General features: G+C 42.2%; 1 protein-coding gene across 9 annotated transcripts in view; it reads left to right on the top strand.

The window, feature by feature from the left end:
- The window catches only part of tbc1d5 (TBC1 domain family, member 5), a 771,220-nt gene that overhangs the window by 613,896 nt on the left and 134,529 nt on the right, over window positions 1-22,795 (top strand). For all 9 annotated transcript variants that reach the window (XM_068011845.1, XM_068011853.1, XM_068011822.1 and 6 more), the window contains 2 exons: window positions 6,267-6,352; window positions 12,606-12,853. In XM_068011845.1, coding sequence (XP_067867946.1) covers window positions 6,267-6,352; window positions 12,606-12,853 — 334 coding nt within the window. The remainder of the gene's footprint in view (window positions 1-6,266; window positions 6,353-12,605; window positions 12,854-22,795) is intronic.

Raw genomic sequence — 22,795 nt, 5'->3', positions numbered from 1 at the left:
CCCCTCTAAACTTTGCCCCTCGCACCTCAAACCTAGGTCCCCTAGTAACTGACTCTTCCACCCTGGGAAAAAGCTTCTGACTATCCACTCTCTGTTCATGCCGCTCATAACTTTGTAAACCTCTACCATGTCGCCCCTCCACCTCCGTCGTTCCAGTAAAAACAATCCGAGCTTATCCAACCTCTCCTCATAGCTAATGCCCTCCAGACCAGGCAACATCCTGGTAAACCTCCTCTATACCCTCTCCAAAGCCTCCACGTCCTTCTGGTAGTGTGGCGACCAGAATTGCACGCAATGTTCTAAGTGTGGCCTAACTAAGGTTCTGTACAGCTGCAACATGACTTGCCTATTTTTATACTCTGTGCCCCGACCGATGAAGGCAAGCATGCCGTATGCCATCTTGACTACCTTATCCACCTGCGTTGCCACTTTCAGTGACCTGTGGACCTGTACACCCAGATCTCTCTCCCTGTCAATACTCCTAAGGGTTCTGCCATTTACTGTATACCTCCCACCTGCATTAGACCTTCCAAAATGCATTACCTCACATTTGTCCGAATTAAACTCCATCTGCCATTTCTCCGCCCAAGTCTCCAACCGATCTATATCCAGCTGTATTCTCTGACAATCCTCATCATTATCCGCAACTCCACCAACCTTTGTGTCGTCCGCAAACTTACTCATCAGACCAGCTACATTTTCCTCCAAATCATTTATATATACTACAAACAGCAAAGGTCCCAGCACTGATCCCTGCGGAACACCACTAGTCACATCCCTCCATTCAGAAAAACACCCATCCACTGTTACCCTCTGTCTTCTATGACTGAGCCAGTTCTGTATCCATCTTGCCAGCTCACCTCTGATCCCATGTGACTTCACCTTTTGCACCAGTCTGCCATGCGGGACCTTGTCAAAGGCTTTACTGAAGTCCATATAGACAACATCCACCGCCCTTCCCTCATCAATCATCTTCGTCACTTCCTCAAAAAACTCAATCAAATTAGTAAGACACGACCTCCCCTTCACAAAACCATGCTGTCTCTCGCTAATAAGTTTGTTTGTTTCCAAATGGGAGTAAATCCTGTCCCGAAGAATCCTCTCTAATAGATTCCCTACCACTGACGTAAGGCTCACCGGCCTATAATTTCATGTATTATCCTTACCACCCTTCTTAAACAAAGGAACAACATTGGCTATTCTCCAGTCCTCTGGGACCTCACCTGTAGCCAATGAGGATGCAAAGATTTCTGTCAAGGCCCCAGCAATTTCTTCCCTTGCCTCCCTCAGTATTCTGGGGTAGATCCCATCAGGCCCTGGGGACTTATCTACCTTAATGCTTTGCAAGACGCCCAACACCACCTCCTTTTTGATAATGAGATGACTGAGACTATCTGCACTCCCTTCCCTAGGCTCATCATCCACCAAGTCCTTCTCCTTGGTGAATATGGATGCAAAGTACTCATTTAGCACCTCGACCATTTCGTCTGGCTCCACGCATAGATTCCCATCACTGTCCTTGAGTGGGCCAACCCTTTCCCTGGTTACCCTCTTGCTCTTTATATATGTATAAAAAGCCTTGGGATTTTCCTTAATCCTGTTTGCCAATGACTTTTCATGACCCCTTTTAGCCCTCCTAACTCCTTGCTTAAGTTTCTTCCTACTGTCTTTATATTCCTCAAGTGCTTCATCTGTTCCTAGCCTTCCAGCCCTTACAAATGCTTCCTTTTTCTTTTTGACTAGGCTCACAATATCCCGTGGTGTCCAAGCTTCCCGAAACTTGCCAAACTTGTCTTTCTTCCTCACAGGAACATGCTGGTCCTGGATTCTAATCAGCTGACGTTTGAAAGACTCCCACATGTTAGATGTTGATTTACCCTCAAACAGCCGCCCCCAATCTAAATTCTTCAGTTCCTGCCTAATATTGTTATCATTAGCCTGCCCCCAATTTAGCACCTTCACCCAAGGACTACTCTTATCCTTATGCACAAGTACCTTAAAACTTATGGAATTATGGTCACTGCTCCCGAAATGCTCCCCCACTGAAACTTCGACCACCTGGCCGGGCTCATTCCCCAATACCATGTCCAGAATGGCCCCATCCCTAGTTGGACTATCTACATACTGTTTCAAGAAGCCCTCCTGGATGCTCCTCACAAATTCTGCCCCATCCAAGCCCCTAGCACTAAGTGAGTCCCAGTCAATATTGGGGAAGTTAAAATCACCCACCACTACAACCCTGTTACCTTTTACATCTTTCCAAAATCTGTCTACATATCTGCTCCTCTACCTCCTGCTGGCTGTGGGGAGGCCTGTAGTAAACCCCCAACATCGTGACTGCACCCTTCCTATTCCTGAGCTCCACCCATATTGCCTCGCTGCATGACCCCTCTGAGGTGTCCTCCCGCAGTACAGCTGTGATATTCTCCTTAACCAGTAATGCAACTCCCCCACCCCTTTTACATCCCCCTCTATCCCGCCTGAAGCTTGTAAAGCCTGGAACATTTAGCTGCCAATCCTGCCCTTCCCTCAACCAAGTCTCTGTAATAGCAACAACATCATATTTCCAAGTACTAATCCAAGCTCTAAGTTCATCTGCCTTACCTGTTATACTTCTCGCATTGAAACAAATGCACTTCAGACCACCAGTCCCGCTGTGCTCAGCAACATCTCCCTGCCTGCTCTTCCTCTTAGTCCTACTGGCCTTATTTACTATGTCCTCCTCATTTACTTCACTAGCTGTCCTACTGCTCTGGTTCCCACCCCCCTGCCACACTAGTTTAAACCCTCCCGAGTGACGCTAGCAAACCTTGCAGCCAGGATATTAGTGCCCTTCCAGTTTAGATGCAACCCGTCCTTCTTGTACAGGTGCAATCTGTCCCTGAAGAGAGCCCAATGGTCCAGATATCTGAAACCCTGCCTTCTACACCAGCTGCTCAGCCACGTGTTTAGCTGCACTACCTTCCTATTTCTAGCCTCACTGGCACGTGGCACAGGGAGTAATCCAGAGGTTACAACCCTAGAGGTCCTATTTTATATGGTACTGAGCACTGTGCAATCATCAGAAAACATCCCCACTTCTGACCTTATGCTGGAGGGGAGGTCATTGTTAAATCAACTGAAGATGATTGGGCTTTAGACACTGCCATGAGGAACTCCTGCAGCGATGTCATAGGGCTTGACAGCAAAATGCAAAGCTGGCCCTGTCTATTTAAGTCTTTTGGGATTATTTCACTGGGCTAGTGAAGTCGAAAATATAGCTGAGGGGATAAAAAGCCAGTTGAATAAGTGCCATCCAGAAGAAGAGCCTTAGCACTAATTAGGATGGCTGTGAGAATTCTGAGCTCCAAATCCTTCAGTCCTCCCAGCAATAATGTGGTGGGTTGGTATCAATAGGAGATTGTGTCTGGAAGGACAAATGATAATATATTAAGTAAGTTGGAAGTAACTTTTTGTAATATCATAAAATAGTGTGAAAGTGTGGGTTGTTTGAAAGGTTTAATAAAACAGCCAATTTTTGTATATTATTGTTCTGATCCAGATTTTTCATGCCAAAGTTTAAATGGGACATCTTTTACAACAAAATTTCTTATGACTGTCATCTATGTAATGGCAATCAAGATAATCGCAAGTTATTTAGCAGATGTAAACTAAAATACCAGTATAGCTGATGGGCAATGAACATTAAAAACATAGGCACTTTTTGAAAGGAAGAAAAATATGATGGTGAAAGATATCGTGCTGGTATAAGCATGAATATGAATTAAAATGGAAAAGGATAGGAAGACAGTCAACAGAGCTCTGGGGAAAGGAGCAAAGAAAATCTGAGATCAAGAGAATTAGGAATAAAAATGAGGAATAAAAGTATGGAAAGGAATGAAAGAGTTGATTATATGCAAGCAGAAAATGGAGAGGGACTGTGAGACGATAGAGGAGATAGACAAAGTTAGGTTACAGCTGGAGTACTGTGTGCAGTTCTGGGCATCACACTATAGGAAGGATGTGATTGCGCTGGAGAGGGTGCAGAGGCGATTCACCAGGATGTTGCCTGGGCTGGAGCATTTCAGCTATGAAGAGAGACTGAAAAGGCTAGGGTTGTTTTCCTTGGAGCAGAGAAGGCTGAGGGGGGACATGATTGAAGTTTACAAAATTATGAGGGGCATTGATAGGTTAGATAGGAAGAGACTTTTTCCCTTAGCAGAGGGGTCAATAACCAGGGGGCATAGATTTAAGGTAAGGGGAAGGAGGCTTCGAGGGGATTTGAGGAAATATTTTTTCACCCAGAGGGTGGTTGGAATCTGGAATGTACTGCCTGAAGAGGTGGTAGAGGCAGGAACCCTCACAACATTTAAGAAGTATTTAGATGAGCACTTGTAACGTCATAGCATACAAGGCTATGGGCCAAATGCTGGAAAATGGGATTAGAATGGTTAGGTGCTTGATGGCAGGCACAGACACGATGGGCCGAAGGGCCTGTTTCTGTGCTGTATAACTCTATGACTGTGACTCTATAGAAGAAAACAAACTGTAGGAAAATAAGAGACATTATTCAGGTTGGCTCCAAGAATAAATTAAAAATGTTCGCAACTGAAGCCCAAATAGGTTAGCTCTGAAAGTTTCAACAACTTCATCCCAAGTGAATAATTCACGTGCACAGGATTAACAGTCAACAGTAAATGACCAGCAGTAAATTGTTGGAGGAATGAGGTTTACAGAAAATCAATGATACCAGCAGCTAAGTACATTAGAAAAATCAATTTTACCATATCAACCATAATTTGTCCTTTCGCAATTGTAAATAACATGATTTGAGCTCACAGAAAGTGGTCACATCAATTAACAAAATCCTGCTACTTTAAACCATTGAATTCCATTCCTAAAATGATAAAGGGAAGGTACTAATGCAGTGTAGAATATGGTATTTTGAGTGATAACATTTAAATTAAACTTTGCCTTCACCTATTCTGTTCTTTAAAATATTTATAATTACAGAGGAAAATACTTTTAATACGGGCTATGGTATCATCTTGCAATCTGTTTCAAGTTACTGTTGCAGCCCCCCAGATTAGATCCTGTCCCATGCACTGTCTTGATAATTCCTTGCTGACCCCGATGTCACTTTTGATCCCAGATTTAAATATGTCTGCCATATTTTTCAGGAACCCAGGTTTGGGAGTAGCCAGCTAAGTATTCTAAGAGGCTGCACAAAAAAATTAGATGATATTATGGTGGCCAGTCAGTGCTTGACATTATGACATGGAGTTACCCCTAGGTATGCAATCAGCAGAATGCTCTGGATACTGCTCTGGTTTTGCCAAGGCAAAGTTACATTGAGATTTCCACACAAACTGATTAACATGAGCCCAAATGTAAAATCTCTCATGAATCTGCATGATCAGACATTGTAAATGTTCATAATTGATTTGTGGCTGGAACAGGCCTTCTCACAAAGAGGAGTGGGTTTGACAAGAAAGAAGCCATTCTTCAACAGACTGATTTAATGCTCTTGATCTTGCTTCTTAATTGGCTTCAGTTGACTGCTGGTAATTGCTGTCTTCAGTTAATTAACTACTGTGCCAGAGGAAGATGCATCTCTGTAACTTTTATTTCACAGGTCTTATGTACCAAGGTCAGGTCAACTGACTGACTTCTAAGTAATTGCAACAGAAGAAACACACCTGTGTCATGCTTCAGTTGACTGCTTATCACTGCAGGTCATGTAACTAATGGATTCATATGACCACAGATGACTGCACCTGAGGATCTGAGCGCAATGTGATGAACCTCCCGAATGAACGCAGTCAGCAGAAACTTGTCATTTCAACCTAGGGGTGTGGTCAGTTTTATGGGCAAGGACTGTTTCAGGAAAACGGTCTTTTGAACCAGTTTAAAAATTTATAAAATAGTTATGGGGAGAACTCACTATGCCTAAAATTCCACGATCTGATGTCTGGGTGGAAATCATGCAGAATCAACAGGCCCACAGACTGAGTGAGCAATATCATGGAGAAGGGATGTGATGACATAGGATGCATGACCAATCAAATAAGCTGTGATGTTTAGTGCAGGTTTCTTGAAGTGTATTCAAAGCACCAATTATTTTATGATCCAAGTTGGTTTGACTTAATTAGATTAATACAGCAGTTAAAATACTTCAATGGGTCTTTCTTTGTCAAACTTTGGAAATTTCATTTTAGAATATAAAATAATTTACTATATTTTTCTGTACAGCCTATAAATTTGTTTCACACTTTATTTCTTCCTAGAACAACCCAAGACCAGTGAATTACCAGTTCCAACAGAATCTAGATTATTACAGGGCACGTGGTGCAGAAATTGTAAATAAGACACGGTAAGATTTTGAGACAGAAACAGCGTTACTCTTGTGATTTTTACAAAGTTTTTTTTAACAGTATATTTATTTTGAAGCTATATTAGTTAAATAGCTAAGCCATGAGCAATAGGTGCAGAGTAGGCCATATGGCCGTCGAGACAGCTTTGCCATTAAAGAAAGTCATGGCTGAGCTTTTACATCAACTCCACTTTCCTGCCCTACTCCCTAATCCTCTTAATGCCTAAAATATGTCAATATTTTGTCTTGAATATATTTAACTGAGCATCCACAGCCCTCAGGGGTAGAGAAGTCCAAAGATTTATAACCCTCTGAGTGAAGAAATATCTTCTCAGCTCAGTCCAAATGGCCAACCCATTATTCTGAGACTATGACCTCTGGTCCTAAACTCTCCAACTAGGGGAAATAGCCTCTCAGCATCCACTCTGTCAAACCTCTAAGAGTTTTATATATTTCAATGAGATCATCTGTCACTCTTCTAAACTGCAGAGGATATAAGCGCATTCTACCCAATCTCATCTCATTGGACAGCCTTCTCATCCCAGCAATCTTTCCTGAGTTACCATAGATCCAGAGACCTCATCATTTGAAAACCAATAAATGAACACCATCTTAGAGTTCTTTATTCATAAATTTTGTTACAACCAAAGTGGGAGGAGTGCACTGTCTTTTCGAGTTCCACTTCTCCACAGGTCACAACATATGTTTTAAATGTTTACCCAGTTACCGATAAGGTCAATCATATACTCTTTATCCCAGAATAAAATACACCAACCAGGTTTCTTCAGTAAACAACAGAATTATCAATTTAATATAAAACAAGACTTTTCCAGTAATGAAGCAAAGCATTAACACACAGATAGATTGAAATATGAAAGTTTCCTTTTTAAATACCCCCCCTACAAACACACGTTGGTTGAAGAAAAATAAAGAAATTTTCTCTGCAGAGCTCTTTTCCAAAAAAAAGAATACTTTGGCCAAATACTTGTTAATTCTTGAAGAAAACAGATGAGATATGTTGTGTCCCAAAATGACATACAGTCTGGCATTCGAGAACACGTAGATGGGTCACTGGGATCTTTTCTGGAACAGTTCTTTTCAGGCGGCGTTGAGGATTCATCGGCAGGTTTTTCCAGCTTCTCAGGAGAAATGCAGCATCAGGGATTGCTGCTCTCTCACACAGACTGAACTCTCAGGGCTTTTCAGAGAAGTGAAGAAAGAGATGAGCTGGGTGTTTCTCTCTTGGCAGGCTGACCTCCAACTAACTCAAAACAGTCCACAACCCAACTGAACCAAAACATTATCTCAAAATCGAAATTCCAAACAGCAAGTCAGAATCTCTTGACCACTATAATTCTTAACATGTCACTTCTCTGTAAGCAACTCCCATTGTTAGAATGCTTCTGTTATTTATTTATCTTAAGGCACGTGATGTCCAGTAAAGGTTGTTTACAAACACGACATCTCAAGTGTCTTTTCAGTGAACTTTCAACAAAAAACCAAAGTCCAGCATCTATGAAATTTTCAGCCTTCCAAAAATGAATCCATTTCCACAATTTAAAGAGACCTCAAAACGTATTTAACAAAAAATGGAAGCACTTTCATAACAATATGGATATTTATCAGTAATATTAGCCTATGTCCCAATAAATGTGGCAGACTCCAGTGATCGTAGCAATTCTATAGATGTCTCCAGGCAGCTATCTCATTAGTAACCCAGCAAAATCTGCTCTTCCTTTTGGGAGACTTTAATACTGAAGTAGGAACCACCAGATCAAAGTTGGCTAAAACATTTGAAGCACCTAACCATGGACAACTAAATTATAATGGTTAATGACTTGCCAAATCTGTGCTGCCCACACCACAGCTGAAATAGAGGGCACCTTGTTTCCAAGAGAAGACCAGTACAGAAGGTAAAGTAACAGTCGAACAGTGGAAATAGACTGCATTACTGCAAACACTCAGTGTGCATTTGATAATGTCCGGGTCTTCAGAAGCACTGAGTGTAGTAATTCAGAACAATGTCTTGTAGTTTGTGTAGCTTTGAAACTGGGATAAAAAAGTGATCTCCTCAGAGGCTCAGCCATCGGACAGTTTGATGTCGAGAAGTGCTAGTCGCTATCACTGAAATATAATTTCAAATTTGAACTGTCCAATCGTTTTCAGGCGCTGACAGAACACACAGGGCAGCACTGCAAAGTTGCTATGAGCCAGCGCAGGCTCAGGCCAAATGGTGAATGCTGATTATTCTATGATTCGTATGGATGTCCTTGGAGGTGAACGCTCTCAGTGCTCCAAACGGGTGGGCAAAAATTTAGCAGATGGAGCATAATGTGGGAAAACGTGAGGTTGTCCACTTTGCTGGGAAGAATAGAAGAGCAGAATATTATTTAAATGGAGAGAGACTGCAGAATGTTGCAGTGCAGAGGGATCTGGGTGTCCTTGTACATGAATCACAAATGGTTAGCCTGCAGGTGCGGCACGTAATTAGGAAGGCAAGTGGAATGTTGGCCTCTATTGCGTGGGGGATGGAGTATAAAAGTAGGGAAGTCTTGCTACTACTGTACAGGGCATTGGTGAGACTGCACCTAGAGTACTGTACAGGTTTTGTCTCCTTGCTTAAGGAGGGATATATTGGCATTGGAAGCAGTTCAGAGAAGGGTTCACTAGCCTGATTCCAGAGTTGAAGCGGTTGTCTTATGAGGGAAGGTTGGGCCTATACTCATTGGATTTTAGAAGAATGAGAGGTGATTGAAACATATAAGATTCTGAGGGGACTTGACAGGATAGTATGGTTAGAACAAGTCAGCATGGTTTTACTAAAGGGAGATCCTGTTTGACAAATTTATTAGAGTTTTTTGAGGATGTAACTAGTAGGGTAGATAAAGGGGAACCAGTAGATGTTGTGTACCTGGATTTTCAAAAGGCATTCGATAAGGTGCCACATAAAAGATTACTAGGCAAGCTCATGGTGTTGGGGGTATTAGCGTGGATAGAGGATTGGTTAACAGACAGGAAGCAGAGAGTGGGCATAAATGGGGCATTTTCAAGTTGGCAGAGAGTGAATAGTGGGGTGCCGCAAGGATCGGTGCTGGGGCCTCAGCTATTTGCATTCTATATTAATGACTTGGATGAAGAGACAGAGAGTAATGTATCTAAGTTTGCTGATGATACATAGCTCGGTGGAAAGATAAGCTGCAGGGAGGATGTAGCGAAGCTGCAAAGAGATATAGACAGGTCAAGTGAGTCAACAACAAAATGGCAAATTGAGTATACTATAGAGAAGTGTGGAGTTGTTCACTTTGGTCGTAAAAATAGAAAAGCAGAATATTTTTTAAAAGGTGAGAAACTGGTAAGTGTTGATGTTCAGAGAGACTTGGGGGTACTTGTACAAGGAATGCAGAAAGTTAACATGCAGGTGCAGCAGGCTGTTAGGAAGGCAAATGGCATGTTGGCCTTTTATTGCAAGGGGATTGGAGTACAGGAATAAAGAAGTCTTACTAAAGTTGTACAGGGCTTTGGTGAATACTGTGTGCAGTTTTGGTCTCCACATATCAGAAAAGATATACTTGCACTGGAAGCAGTGCAGCAAAGATTTGCTAAATTGGTCCCTGGGATGTGGGGTTGTCCTATGATAAGAGGCTGAGGAAATTGGGCCTATATTCTCTGGAGTTTAGAAGAATGAGAGGTGATCTAATTGAGACATACAAGATTCTGAAAGGGTTTGATAGGGTAGAAGCTGAAAGATTGTTCCCACTGGTCAAGGAATCTTCTTTTCTTTTGGGCCTCCTTATCTCGAGAGACAATGGATACGCGCCTGGAGGTGGTCAGTGGTTTGTGAAGCAGCGCCTGGAGTGGCTATAAAGGCCAATTCTGGAGTAACAGGCTCTTCCACAGGTACTGCAGAGAAATTTGTTTGTTGGGGCTGTTGCACAGTTGGCTCTCCCCTTGCGCCTCTGTCTTTAGAGGAATCTTTTCAAGGAATCTAGAACACAGGGATATGGTCTCAGGATAAGGGGCCAATCATTCAGGACTGAGACGAGGAGAAATTACTTCACTCAAAGGGTTGTGAATCTTTGGAATTCTATACCCCAGAGGGTTGTGGATGCTCCATCACTGAATACATTTAAAGCTGGGATAGATTGATTTTTGGTCTCGCAGGGAATCGAGGGATGTGGGGAGCGGGCAGGAAAGTGGAATTGAAGCCCAAGATCAACCATGATCGTATTGCATGGCGGAGCAGGCTCGATGGGCCATAGGCTCTACTTCTGCTCCTATTTCATGTGTTTTTGGTTTCTTGTAGAAGCTGAGAGGATATTTCCCCTCATGGGGAAATCTAGAACTAGGCAGCACAGTTTCAAAATAAGTGGTCTCCCATTTAAGACCGAGATGAGGAAGAATTTCTTCTCTCAGGGGGTCGTTAATCTTTGGAATTCTCTTACCCAGAGAGCAGTGAAGTCTGGTTCATTGAATATATTCAAGGCTGAGTTAGACAGATTTTTGATCTACAAGGAAGCCGAGGGTTATGTGGGGTCAAGGGGCAAGTGCAGTTGAGGCCGCAAAAAATCAGCCATGATCTTATTGAATGGTGGAACGGGTTCGAGGGGCTGAATGGCCATCTGCTGCTCCTATCTTTTATAATCTAATGATCTTATCACTAATAAGATGCTTGACGTGGTTGAGCACTGTAGGAAGGTAAAACTCAACCAGGTTCCACAAGTTGGGGAGCTAAGATAACAGAAGAAGACAGCCATCGAGAGAGAAAAGAAGGCCTACTTGATATGACTATCAAAAGAGACAGAAAGAGAAGCACAACACCACCAAAATGCAAATTAAACAGTCAAGAGTCTGTGGAAAGAAGATGCCCAACCTTCAAGTGACCCCATACCAGCCACCAATGGAGACCTGTTTACCAGTTATAATAACCAACTAGAGCAATAGTGGGAATGCAGCCATGAGCTGCTTACATCCACACAAACAGTTCCAGCTCAGGGGTTCATAGCTAGAGCCTAAAATGAGAGAATGGGCTTGATGATAGCTAGCGAGCCCTCCATGCTAGAGGCGATTAAAGAAGCATTAGCCAAATTGAAGAATTGAAAAGCATTCGACATATGTGGCAGCACTCCAGCACACCTGAAACTATTGATGAAAGCACTACAAATTGCCTACACCAGCTAGTTGCATGAGTGTAGGCTGATGAAACTGTTCAAGTGGCACCAAGACATCCTCATATATTTTTACAAAGGCAAGATATCTGAATTAGTCTACAGCAACTTGAGGAGTATTAACCTGCTGTCAGCAGTAGCTAAACTATTTGTTAGGATGATACTTGCTTGCATCAAGAATCCTCTTGAGAGAAAACACCATAAATAACAGGTTGGCATCACAGAAAATAGGTCCACCATTGAACGGGTATTTTACACTACGGTAGGTGGCAGCCAAATAACGCAAATACAATGAGCCAATGTTGCCGACATCGATGTGAAAAAAGCGTTTGGCTCTCTGAATAGAGAGTTCCTGTTACAATCTCTAGGCATCCCTACCAAGATTATGCCATTAACACAAGAGACACAAGCAGCCGGGTCCATATAGACAGAAATCTTCCCGAGCCTTTCAAGTTTAATACCAGAGTGCATCAGGGTTCACGCCCCAATATTATTCTTGCTGGGTGTTAATATTATTGTAGAAATGTTTGATACATTTCTATCAAATTGATCTCAGCTATCTTAAGATATGTTAACTGATTTATTTTAAATGGATTAAATTTTGCATTAAAATAGTGGGAAAAAAATTGACTGGAACATGTTCACCATTTGTACCTTGTCCTGTCATTCTTTTCCCGATCTTTATTCATTCTCTTTATCTCACTTAAATGTTACTATATTTCCCACCTAATAAATCTTTACTCACCCTTTTCCAATTTTAATATACCTTTCTTAAGCTGCCATCTTATTCCCTTTTAAGAGAATGTATGGGCTCCATTTGAGCAATGATTTGTGTCAAAATTCCACATTTTAACCAACCCTGTAAAAAGAAATTGTTCCCAATCTCCTGATTAATTCTTTGTGTGATCATCTTAAAGTTTTACCATGTTGCAGGGAAGTGCTCTAGTTCAAAGAATAGTTTTTTCTTTGCATGTTCTGAACATTTTTAGTTGATAGCTTTCATTTACAAACATGTAATTTTCAAATTGAATGTTGCTGCCATTAAAGTATATAGAATATAAATTCTTAAATATTTGATCACTTTTCAGTGCTGGGGCAAAAGTTGCACCCCTCAATATCAATAAGGTGTCTAGTAGCCTAATGAACCTCGGACGGAAGCTGATAAATCCAGTTATCTTAGTCGGTGGTACCAGCGGTTTTCAAAATGTTGGAACAAACTACAACAGCAATCCTGAACCCCACCCATCTTCCCACAAAACTATGGTAGAACACACCCAACAACATCAGCAACAGCGAATGATGAAATCTGAAAGCATGCCTGTACAGCTCAGCAAAGGTAAAACTTATGAAATTATAAATTATGTGTTATACTGTAGTGCCCTAGGTAGTAATACAACTGTTGCATTTGTTTGAGTTTTTAGCACACCAGAGTTAGTTTTGATTCATGAAAGATGCTGTTACAACCAGGTGAGAAATGTGTCTAGGGGTCTTTTGCTCTCTTTACCTGGTCTTATTGTAACAGGGTTTTATTTTTAAACATACTGTGTTTGAGCTCCCCCTTTTGTAAATCCTTGTTCATAGCTTGCCAATTATAAGGCAAACACACCAGGTTTTCTCAGGTTTAAAGGAGAGAAGTGAAATTTATTAAAACTTAGACTTAAACTCTAATAAGGTTGATGCCTACGGATGTACGATGCGCCCATGCTAGCATGCACACGCAATATACACATGCAGATAGGGACAGAAAAGAGAAGAGGTAAACATAGTAGAGAGGAGTTTGAGATAATATCAGACGAGTTTTTTGTTTACTGTGCTTCGAGCTCACTGTAGTCCTTTTTTAAGTAGTCCTGCTGTTCTTCAGGGCCCAATGTTTTTCTTAAAACCTTGTTCACGTAGGAAACTTTTCTCTCCAGGAGTTTCACGTGTTTTCACAAGATTCAGTTCCGTAGGAAAGAGATTGTGGCAGGCAGACAGGAGAGGAGGTTCTGCTTCAGTTCCAAAAGCACATGGCTTTCTGAGTTCAAATCCTGTTTTCTCCAGTTTAAAACACACTCAGTTCCAACCTCTGCAACAGCCAGTTAGTCATGTGACTAAAACTGGTCTGGCCATTTCTTCTGTGTATTGGGGATGCAACAACTGGGTCCCCATTGTTCCAACACTGTCGGTTACTATGCAAATGTCTTTCCAGTCAGGGGCTTGTAACTTTAACTTTTAACGTTCATGTGGCAAAATCATGTGTGCCTCAGTCTTGGCAGGTGGGGGGTTTGCCTGACAGATGCGCTAAAATATAGAGATCCTAAAGTTGGAAAATCACAAGATGCAGATGTGGAAAGCCATTTTTCGCAAGCTAGCTCACCCAACCAGAAAGAACCTGCAGTCTCTTCTCATTCCCTGAACTCCTTGTCCAGTTGTCACATTTTATCTTTACTGTGCTGTTTTGCTATTGAAAAGGTGGAAATTTATCAGCTGCACGAAGGCAGGAGGGCAGGGAATTTCTGAATTGTGTATATTGTGCAGAAGACCCGACGAGTTCTTTCCTCCGAGTCCTCACGATCTTCCTCATAGATAAGCAGTGCGACCTCTCCCGGTGGGGCTGTCAGCTGCCCAGAGCCTCAGGTGCTCCCAATGGCTGTTCTAGCTCTGCAGCCCACCCACCATCCTTGATTGGACAGGGTTCGCAAAGGCAGCCAATTAATTGGCTGCCTCCACTAAGACCGCGCAGGTGGGTGAATCTCAGACACCATCGAGGCCAGGACCTGGAAATGGTTGTATCCCTCACTTAAAAACTAAGGCGGTAAGATTCCTGTAGGGAGCATTTACACTGCAGTGCCTGAGAACAGTAGATGTAATTTGGGTCCCAGTCAGGCAGAATCATGTTTGCATTGACCAGAGCTGTAACAGTGTTTTGCGCACACCATTCTCCCAACAATTAAAACATTTCACTGTTTAGGAATTGAAATATGGAGAATCCCTACTCTCTCAACGTTGTTACGACCAGGTGAGAAAGGGATCTCGGATTCCCTCTCAGCCTTCACCTGGTCTTACCGTAACAGGGTTTAATTTTAAACACACTGTGTCTTTAGCTCCTTCTTGGTGAATCCTTGTTCACCGCTTTCCAATTATAAGGCAAAGAAACCAGCACAAACAGGTTTTCTTGGGTTTAAAGAAAAAAGGTTGACATTTATTAAACTTAAACTAAAACGCTAATTTGCTTAACGCCTACAAATACACTACGCGCCCACGCTAGCATGCATAAGCGATATACACATGCTGATAGAGACAGAAAAGAGCAGAAAAAAATAAAGTGGAAAAGTTTGAGGCAATCTCTGAAGAGGGTTTTTGTTACAGGTCTTCGAGCTCACTGTAGAGTCCTTGATTGTAAGTAGATCTTGCTCTTTGTTGGGGCCCAATATTCTTCTTTAACCTTGTTTGCTGTAGGGGACCTTTCTCTCTTGGGGTTCATGTATCTTCAGTGGATTTGAAGTTCCGTGAGAAAGAGCGGTAGAGCCAGGCAGGAGAGTCTTCTTTATTCCAGGAGCATACTGCAGTCTCTCAGTTCAAACTCTTTGTACAATTCAGAAAAAACAGGTTGCCAAGCAGGCTAGTCATGTGACCAGCTGGTCTGACCACGTCTGTTTGTGGATTCGGCCATCCCAGCAAGTCATCCTGAAATTTGAGCTCCCTCACCTTCAATGTCTGGTGTTTAAAGTCCATTGTGGGTTAAATTGGATAACACAAGCACTAACTGTTAATATGCAAATGTCTTTCCAGCCAAGGGCCGGGTGATTGTTTTTTAAGCAAGTCCTTTCTTCACTTCAGCAACAGTTTTCAAATCAATGTTCATATGACAAAATTAATTTGCCGCTGTCTTCGCAGGTGGGGGGTCTGCATGACGATGTTTAAATTGAGGTTAAGTGGGTTTTACACAGTGTCCGGATGGTTCAACTGAGCACATTGTAAGTCAGATTTGACATGGCATTGAAGTCACATTTTACATTCCGTTTGGTGTCAGTTCAAAGCAGTATGAGATCACCCTTCAGGAATTCACAATCTGAAGTTATGTTAGCCATATCTCCAGATTCACACTGCCAGTAAATGCACCCTTAAATGCGTCCCATAAGATGCCCTCTCAAAGACCTCTGCTGAAAGCTGAAAAATCCAAGTTTCTCTAGACTTTCTCAAAGCTCAGCCTGATCTTGTTTGTTTCTCTGCTGTTGGATTCTGGGTTTTATTATATCCATTTTGTACTTTCTTTAGAAAATCCTTTATTCCTCTTTTCCTTTTAGATTTCTTCTGTGACTTCTTGATCTTTTTTAATCTGGAAGTATCAAATGATTGTACCTAAAGTTGGGGCAGGATTTTCCCTGCAGCCTTCGGAACCTTGCCGTCAGGCTCAAATGGGGGTCAGAAGCCCGCACGGTGTAGGAAACAGTCGCTCAGTATGATTTTCCCCAGAGCGACCAATCAACGGCCAGACGGTGGACTCGGCATCCAATTAAGGACAGTGGGTGGGCTCTCGAAGAAAAACTTCCCTACTTTTATATTCCATTGCCCTTGTAATAAATGACAACATTCCATTTGCCTTCCTAATCATTTGCTGTACCTGCAAAAGCTTTTTCTGAATCATGTACCAGGAAACCCAGATCCCTCTGTACCACAGAATTCTGCAATCTCTCTCCATTTAAATAATATACTGCTTTTCTATTCTTCTGCCAAAGAGGACAAGTTCACATTTTCCCACTCTATACTCCATTTGCCAAATTTTTGCCCACTTACTTAACCTATCTATATCGCTTTGCAGACTCTTTTATGTCCTCTTCACAAATTACTCTCCTACCTATCTTTGTAACATCAGCAAATATAGCAACCATACATTCGGTCACTTCATCCAAATCATTGATATAGATTATAAATAGTTGAGGTCCCAGCATTGATCCCTGTGGTACTCCGCTAGTCACAGCTTGCCAACTTGAAAATGCCCCATTTATCCCTACTCTTTGTTAGCTCACCAATCCTCTATCCATGCTAATATGTTACCCCTTACACCTTCAGCTGTTATTTTGTGTAGTAACCTTTGATGTGGCACCTTATCAAATACCTTTTGGAAATTCAAGTACACCACATCTACAGGTTCCCCTTTATCCACCTTGCTTGTTTTTCCTCAAAGAACTCTAAATTAGTCAAACATGATTTCCCTTTCACAAAACCATGCTGACTCTGTCTGATCGCATTGAGAGTTTCTAAGAGTCCTGCTAAAATCTCCTTGGTAACAGATTCTAGCATTTTCCCTATGACAGATGTTAGGCTAACTGGCCTGTACTTTCCTGCTTTCTGTCTCCCTCCTTTCTTGAAAAGAGAAGTCACATTCACTAGTTTCCAATCTGATGGGACATTTCCAGAATCTAGGAAATTTTGGAAAATTACAGCCAATGCATCTAATATCTCAACAGTTACTTCTTTGAAGACCCTAGGATGCAGGCCATCAGGTCCTGGGAACTTGTCAGCCTTCCATTCCAATAGTTTTCTCAGTACCCTTTCCCTGGTGATCATAATGGCTTTAGGTTCCTCCTTCCTTTTCACCTCGTGGTTTTAGATTTCTGGGACATTGGGACTGGTTCTGGGGGAGGTGGGACCAGTACAAACTGGACGGGTTACACCTGGGCAGGACCGGGACTGCTGTCCGAGGGATGCTATTTGTTAGAGTGGTTGGGGAGGGTTTAAACTAAAATGGCAGGGGGGTGGGAACATTTGCAAGGAGTCAGAGGTGGGGGGATAAAAGACAAACACAAAAGACAGTAAGGGGAATAAGAAAAGTGATAGGCAGAGAAATCAAGGGCCAGAATCAAACAGGGCCACAGTGAAAAATAGTGGGAAGGGGACAAGTAATGTTAAAAAGACAAGCCTTAAGGCTTTGTGCCTTAACGCACGGAACATGCGCAATAGAGTGGCTGAATTAATCGCGCAAATAGATGTGAACAGGTATGATATCGTTGGGATTATGGAGACATGGCTGCAGGGTGACCAGGGATGGGAAAAGAACATCCAGAGGTATTCAGTATTTGGGAAGGACAGACAAAAAGTAAAAGGCGGTAGAGTTGCATTGCTGGTTAAAGAGGAAATTAACGCAATAGTGAGGAAGGATATTAGCTCTGACGATGTGGAATCTGTATGGGTAGAGCTGAGAAACACTAAGGGGAAAAAAGTTAGTGGGGGTTGTATATAGACCCCCAAGCTGTAGTGGTAATGTTGGGAATGACATTAAACAGGAAATTAGAGATGCATGCGATAAAGGAACATCTGTAATTATGGGTGACGTTAATCTGCATATAGATTGGGCAAATCAAATTATTCACAATACCGTAGAAGAGGAATTCTTGGAGTGTATACGGGATGGTTTTCTGGACCAATATGTTGAGGAACCAACTAGAGAACAGGTCATCCTAGACAGAGTATTGTGTAATGAGAGAGTAATAATTGACAATCTAGTTGTACAAGACCCCTTGGGGATGAGCAACCATAATATGATAGAATTCTTTATTAAGATGGAGAGTGATGTAGTTGATTCTGAGACTAGGGTCCTGAATCTTATTAAAGGAAACTACGAAGGTATGAGGCGCGACTTGGCTATGATGGATTGGGAAATGTTACTTAAAGGGATGACCATGGATAGGCAATGGCAAACATTCAAAGAGCACATGGATGAAACTGCAACAATTGTTTAATCCTGTCTGGCGCAAAAGTAAAACGGGAAAGGTAGCCAAACAATGGCTTACAAGGGAAATTAGAGAGAGCATTAGATCCAAGGAAGAGGCATACAAATTTGCCAGAAAAAACAATAGACCTGAGGATTGGGAGCAGTTTAGAATTCAGCAACGGAGGACCAAGGGATTGATTAAGAAGGGGGAAATAGAGTGTGAGAATAAGCTTGCAGGGAACATTAAAAACTGACTGAAAAAGTTTCTATAGGTATGTGAAGAGAAAAAGATTGGTGAAGACAAATGTAGGTCCCTTACAGTCGGAAACAGGGGAATTTATTATGGGGAACAAAGAAATGGCTGACCAACTAAATGCATACTTTGGTTCTGTCTTCACAAACGAGGACACAAATATCACACCAGAAATGTTGGGGAACACAGGGTTTAGTGAGAGGGAGGAACTGAAGAAAATCAGTATTAGAGAAATGGTGTTGGGGAAATTGATGGGATTGAAGACCGATAAATCCCCAGGGCCTGATGGTTTGCATCCCAGAGTACTTAAGGAAGTGGCCCTGGAAATAGTGGATGCATTGGTGGTCATCTTCCAAAATTCTATAGACTGTGGAACAGTTTCTCCAGATTGGAGGGTAGCTAATGTAATCCCACTATTTAAAAAGGGAGGTAGAGAGAAAACAGGGAATTATAGACCAGTCAGCCTGACGTCAGTAGTGGGGAATATTCTAGAGTCCGTTATCAAAGATTTTACAGCAGAGCACTTGGAGAACAGTGGTAGAATCGGACAGAGTCAGCATGGATTTACGAAAGGGAAATCATGCTTGACAAATCTACTAGAATTTTTCGAGGATGTAACTAGTAGAGTTGATGAAGGGAGCCAGTGGATATGGTTTATTTGGACTTTCAGAAGGCTTTCAACAAAGTCCCACATAAGAGATTATCGTGTAAAATTAAAGCGCATGGGATTGGAGGTAGTGTATTGCGATGGATAGAAAATTGGTTGGCAGACAGGAAACAAAGAGTAGGAATAAACGGGTCTTTTTCCGAATGGCAGGCAGTGACTAGTGGGGTACCGCAGTCTGTCACTCTAGAGTTGGCCTTTATAGCCACTCCAAGCACTGCGCCACAAACCACTGATCACCTCTAGGCACTTACCCATTGTCTCTCGAGACAAGGAGGCCAAAGCAGAAGAAGAAGAATTGCGATGGATAGAAAATTGGTTGGCAGATAGGAAACAAAGAGTAGGAATAAACGGGTCTTTTTCCGACAGGCAGGCAGTGACTAGTGGGGTACTGCAGGGATTGGTGTTAGGACCCCAGCTATTCAAAATATATATTAATGATTTAGATGAGGGAACTAAATGTAATATCTCCAAATTTGCAGATGACACAAAACTGGGTGGGAGTGTGAGCTGTGAGGAGGATGCAGAGACGCTCCAGGGTGATTTAGACAAGTTGAGTGAGTGGGCAAACGCATGGCAGATGCAGTATAATGTGGATAAATCTGAGGTTATCCACTTTGGTAGCAAAAACAGGATGGCAGATTATTATCTGAACAGCTATAAACTGAGAGAGGGGAATATGCAACGAGACCTGGGTGTTCTCGTACACAAGTCACTGAAGGTAAGCATGCAGGTGCAACAGGCAGTAAAAAAGGCAAATGGTATGTTGGCCTTCATAGCAAGAGGATTCAAGTACAGGAACAGGGATGTCTTGCTGCAATTATACAGGGCCTTGGTGAGGCCACACCTGGAATATTGTGTGCAGTCGTGGTCTCCTTATCTGAAGGAAGGATGTTCTTGCTATAGAGGGAGTGCAGCGAAGGTTTACCAGACTGATTCCTGGGATGGCGGGACTGACGTATGAGGAGAGCTTGAGTCGGTTAGGATTATATTCGCTGGAGTTCAGAAGAGTGAGGGGGGATCTCATAGAAACCGATAAAATTATAACATGACTTGACAGGGTAGATGCAGGAAGGATGTTCCCGATGGGGGTGGGAGAGTCCAGAACTGGGGTCATAGTCTAAGGATACGGGGTAAACCTTTCAGGACTGAGATGAGCAGAAATTTCTTCACCCGGAGAGTGGTGAGCCTGTGGAATTTGCTACCACAGAAAGCAGTTGAGGCCAAAACATTGTATGTTTTTAAGAAGGAGTTAGATATAGCTCTTAGGGCAAAAGGGATCAAAGGATATGGGGGGAAAGTGGGAACAGGTTACTGAGTTGGATGATCATGCTTGACAAATCTACTAGAATTATGATCAGCCATGATCATAATGAATGGTGGAGCGGGCTCGAAGGGCCAAATGGCCTACTCCTGCTCCTATTTTCTATGTTTCTACAAGTATTTCTGGGATGTTATTTGTGTCTTCTGCAGTATAGACCAACACAAAATATCTGTTCGCTTCTGCCATTTCCTTATTTCCCATTATTAATCTCCCACACACCCCCTCTGGAGGACCAATGCTCACTTTAGTTACTCTTTTCCTTTTTAAATATTTGTCAGAACCCTTACTATCCATTTTTATATTTCCAGCTAGCTTTTATTCATACTCTAACTTCTGCCTTGTTTTTTTTCATCAATCTTTGCTGGTTTTTAAATTCTGTTCAATCTTTTGACCTACCACTAATCTTCGCAGAATTGTACGCTTTTTCTTTCAATTTGCTACTATCCTTTACTTCTGTAGTTAGCCACGGATGGGGCGTCCTTCTCATAGAGTCTTTCTTTCTCACTGGAATGTATCTTTGCTGAGTGTTATGAAATATCTCTTTAAATATCTGCCACTGTATCTCTATTGTCCTCCCCTTTAACCTAATTTCCCAGTTCACTTTATCTAGCTGTGCATTCTTACCCTTGTAATTGCCTTTATTTAAGTTTAAAACACTAGTCTTGGATCCACATTGCACACCCTCAGTTTGAAAGTGAAATTCAATTATGTTATGATCACTATTACCTAAAGGCAACTTAACCATGAGGTCATTCATAAATCCAGTCTTATTACACCTTACCAGGTCTAGAATAACCTGCTCTGGTTGCTCAAGAATGTGCTGCTCTAAGAAATTGTCCCAAATACACTCTATAAACTCCTCTTTGCCTACCTTTGCCAATCTGATTGTCCAATCGATATGTAGATTAAAATTACCCATGATTATTGCTGTACCTTTCTTACAAGCCCCCATTATTTCTTCCTGTACACTCTGCCCTGCAGTGTAGCTACCTTCAGGGGCCTATTAACTACTCCCACAAGTAACTTCTTACCTTTGCTATTTCGTATCTCTACCCAAACAGACAAGAAGCTTCCTTTTTACTCTTCAGAATCAGGAAGTAACAATGGAAGGAAAAATTGTACATATATTCTATACATTGCTTGTTCATTAAAACTTTGGCAGTTCCTGAGTGATTTTTTAAAATTAATTCTCAGGATGTGGACATCACTGGTTAGGCTGGCATTTATTGCCCATCTTTTGTTGTATTGAGAAAGTTCTGTTAATGGCTTGATGCAACTGAGTAGCTTGCTAGGCCATTTTAGAGGACAGTTAAGAATCAATCATGTTGATGTGGGACTGCAGGTTGCCTTCCCTCAAAGACATCAATAAACTAGTTGGGTTTTTCGAACAATCCAACCATGTTTTTAAAATTTGCAGAATTCAAATACCAAACTGGTGGGATATGAATTCCCATTCTCTCGATTATCAGTTCAGACTCATAGGGCTGGATTTTAAGAGCCCGCTGCTGATCTTGGCGGCGAGCTCATAAAATGGTGGCCCATACCATTTTTGAAGTGCAGCCAGCCCTGCCAGTCAATTTGAATTTTTAAAGATACATCCCCCCAAAATTTATTAAATAAATTTCTTACCCCCTTTCCCAGCTCCAATAACAATTACATTAATTATTTGCCCTCCTGCCCCCCACCCCCCAACACATACTTTCTAAATCTGTCCTCCCCACCACCGACTGCACAAAGTTTGAAGTTTACCTCTTCCCACCATCCCCTACACCCATTATATTTATTTGACCCCGTTGCCCCCCCACCCACACTGAAAATCTTAACTCCTCCCCCCATCCCAGTAGTGTCACGCTGGCTCTTCCCAGACGAGGAATTGAAGGAGCGGGAGGGCCGGCCGCCTTGCCAAAGATCACGGTGGAATATTGAAGTTAAGTTCATTTAAATTTATGCATGTTTTCATTAAATTTAAATATTGAAATCCAGGTCCCGTTGCCCAGAGGCAGGGGGGCTGCCGCGGAGCCTCGCCGCAGCCTGGAGGATTGGGCTGGGTCCTCCCGGCATCAGCCTCTGTGGCAGACTGCTGCGGGCCGCATCTTTCGGCCCCCCACCCTCTGCCACAGAGCCCACTGTCGAAGGCTTGATAAAATCCAGCCCATAATCTTAGTAACATAATCACTACACTACCTAAACCAAGTTGTTCCAGAAATAAGTGAACTATTAACGTTTTAATGATTTAAAATGCTGAATCTGTTTGTTTTGATATTTTCTAGATAGTACACTTCTGTGTGAGAACTGAACTTTATCATTAATTAGAACCCTAACCCGCAACATTTTACCGGCCCC

Source organism: Heterodontus francisci, chromosome 2 (genome assembly GCF_036365525.1).
Source record: "Heterodontus francisci isolate sHetFra1 chromosome 2, sHetFra1.hap1, whole genome shotgun sequence".
Lineage (NCBI taxonomy): Eukaryota > Metazoa > Chordata > Chondrichthyes > Heterodontiformes > Heterodontidae > Heterodontus > Heterodontus francisci.
This window is presented reverse-complemented; position numbering and strand designations above follow the sequence as displayed.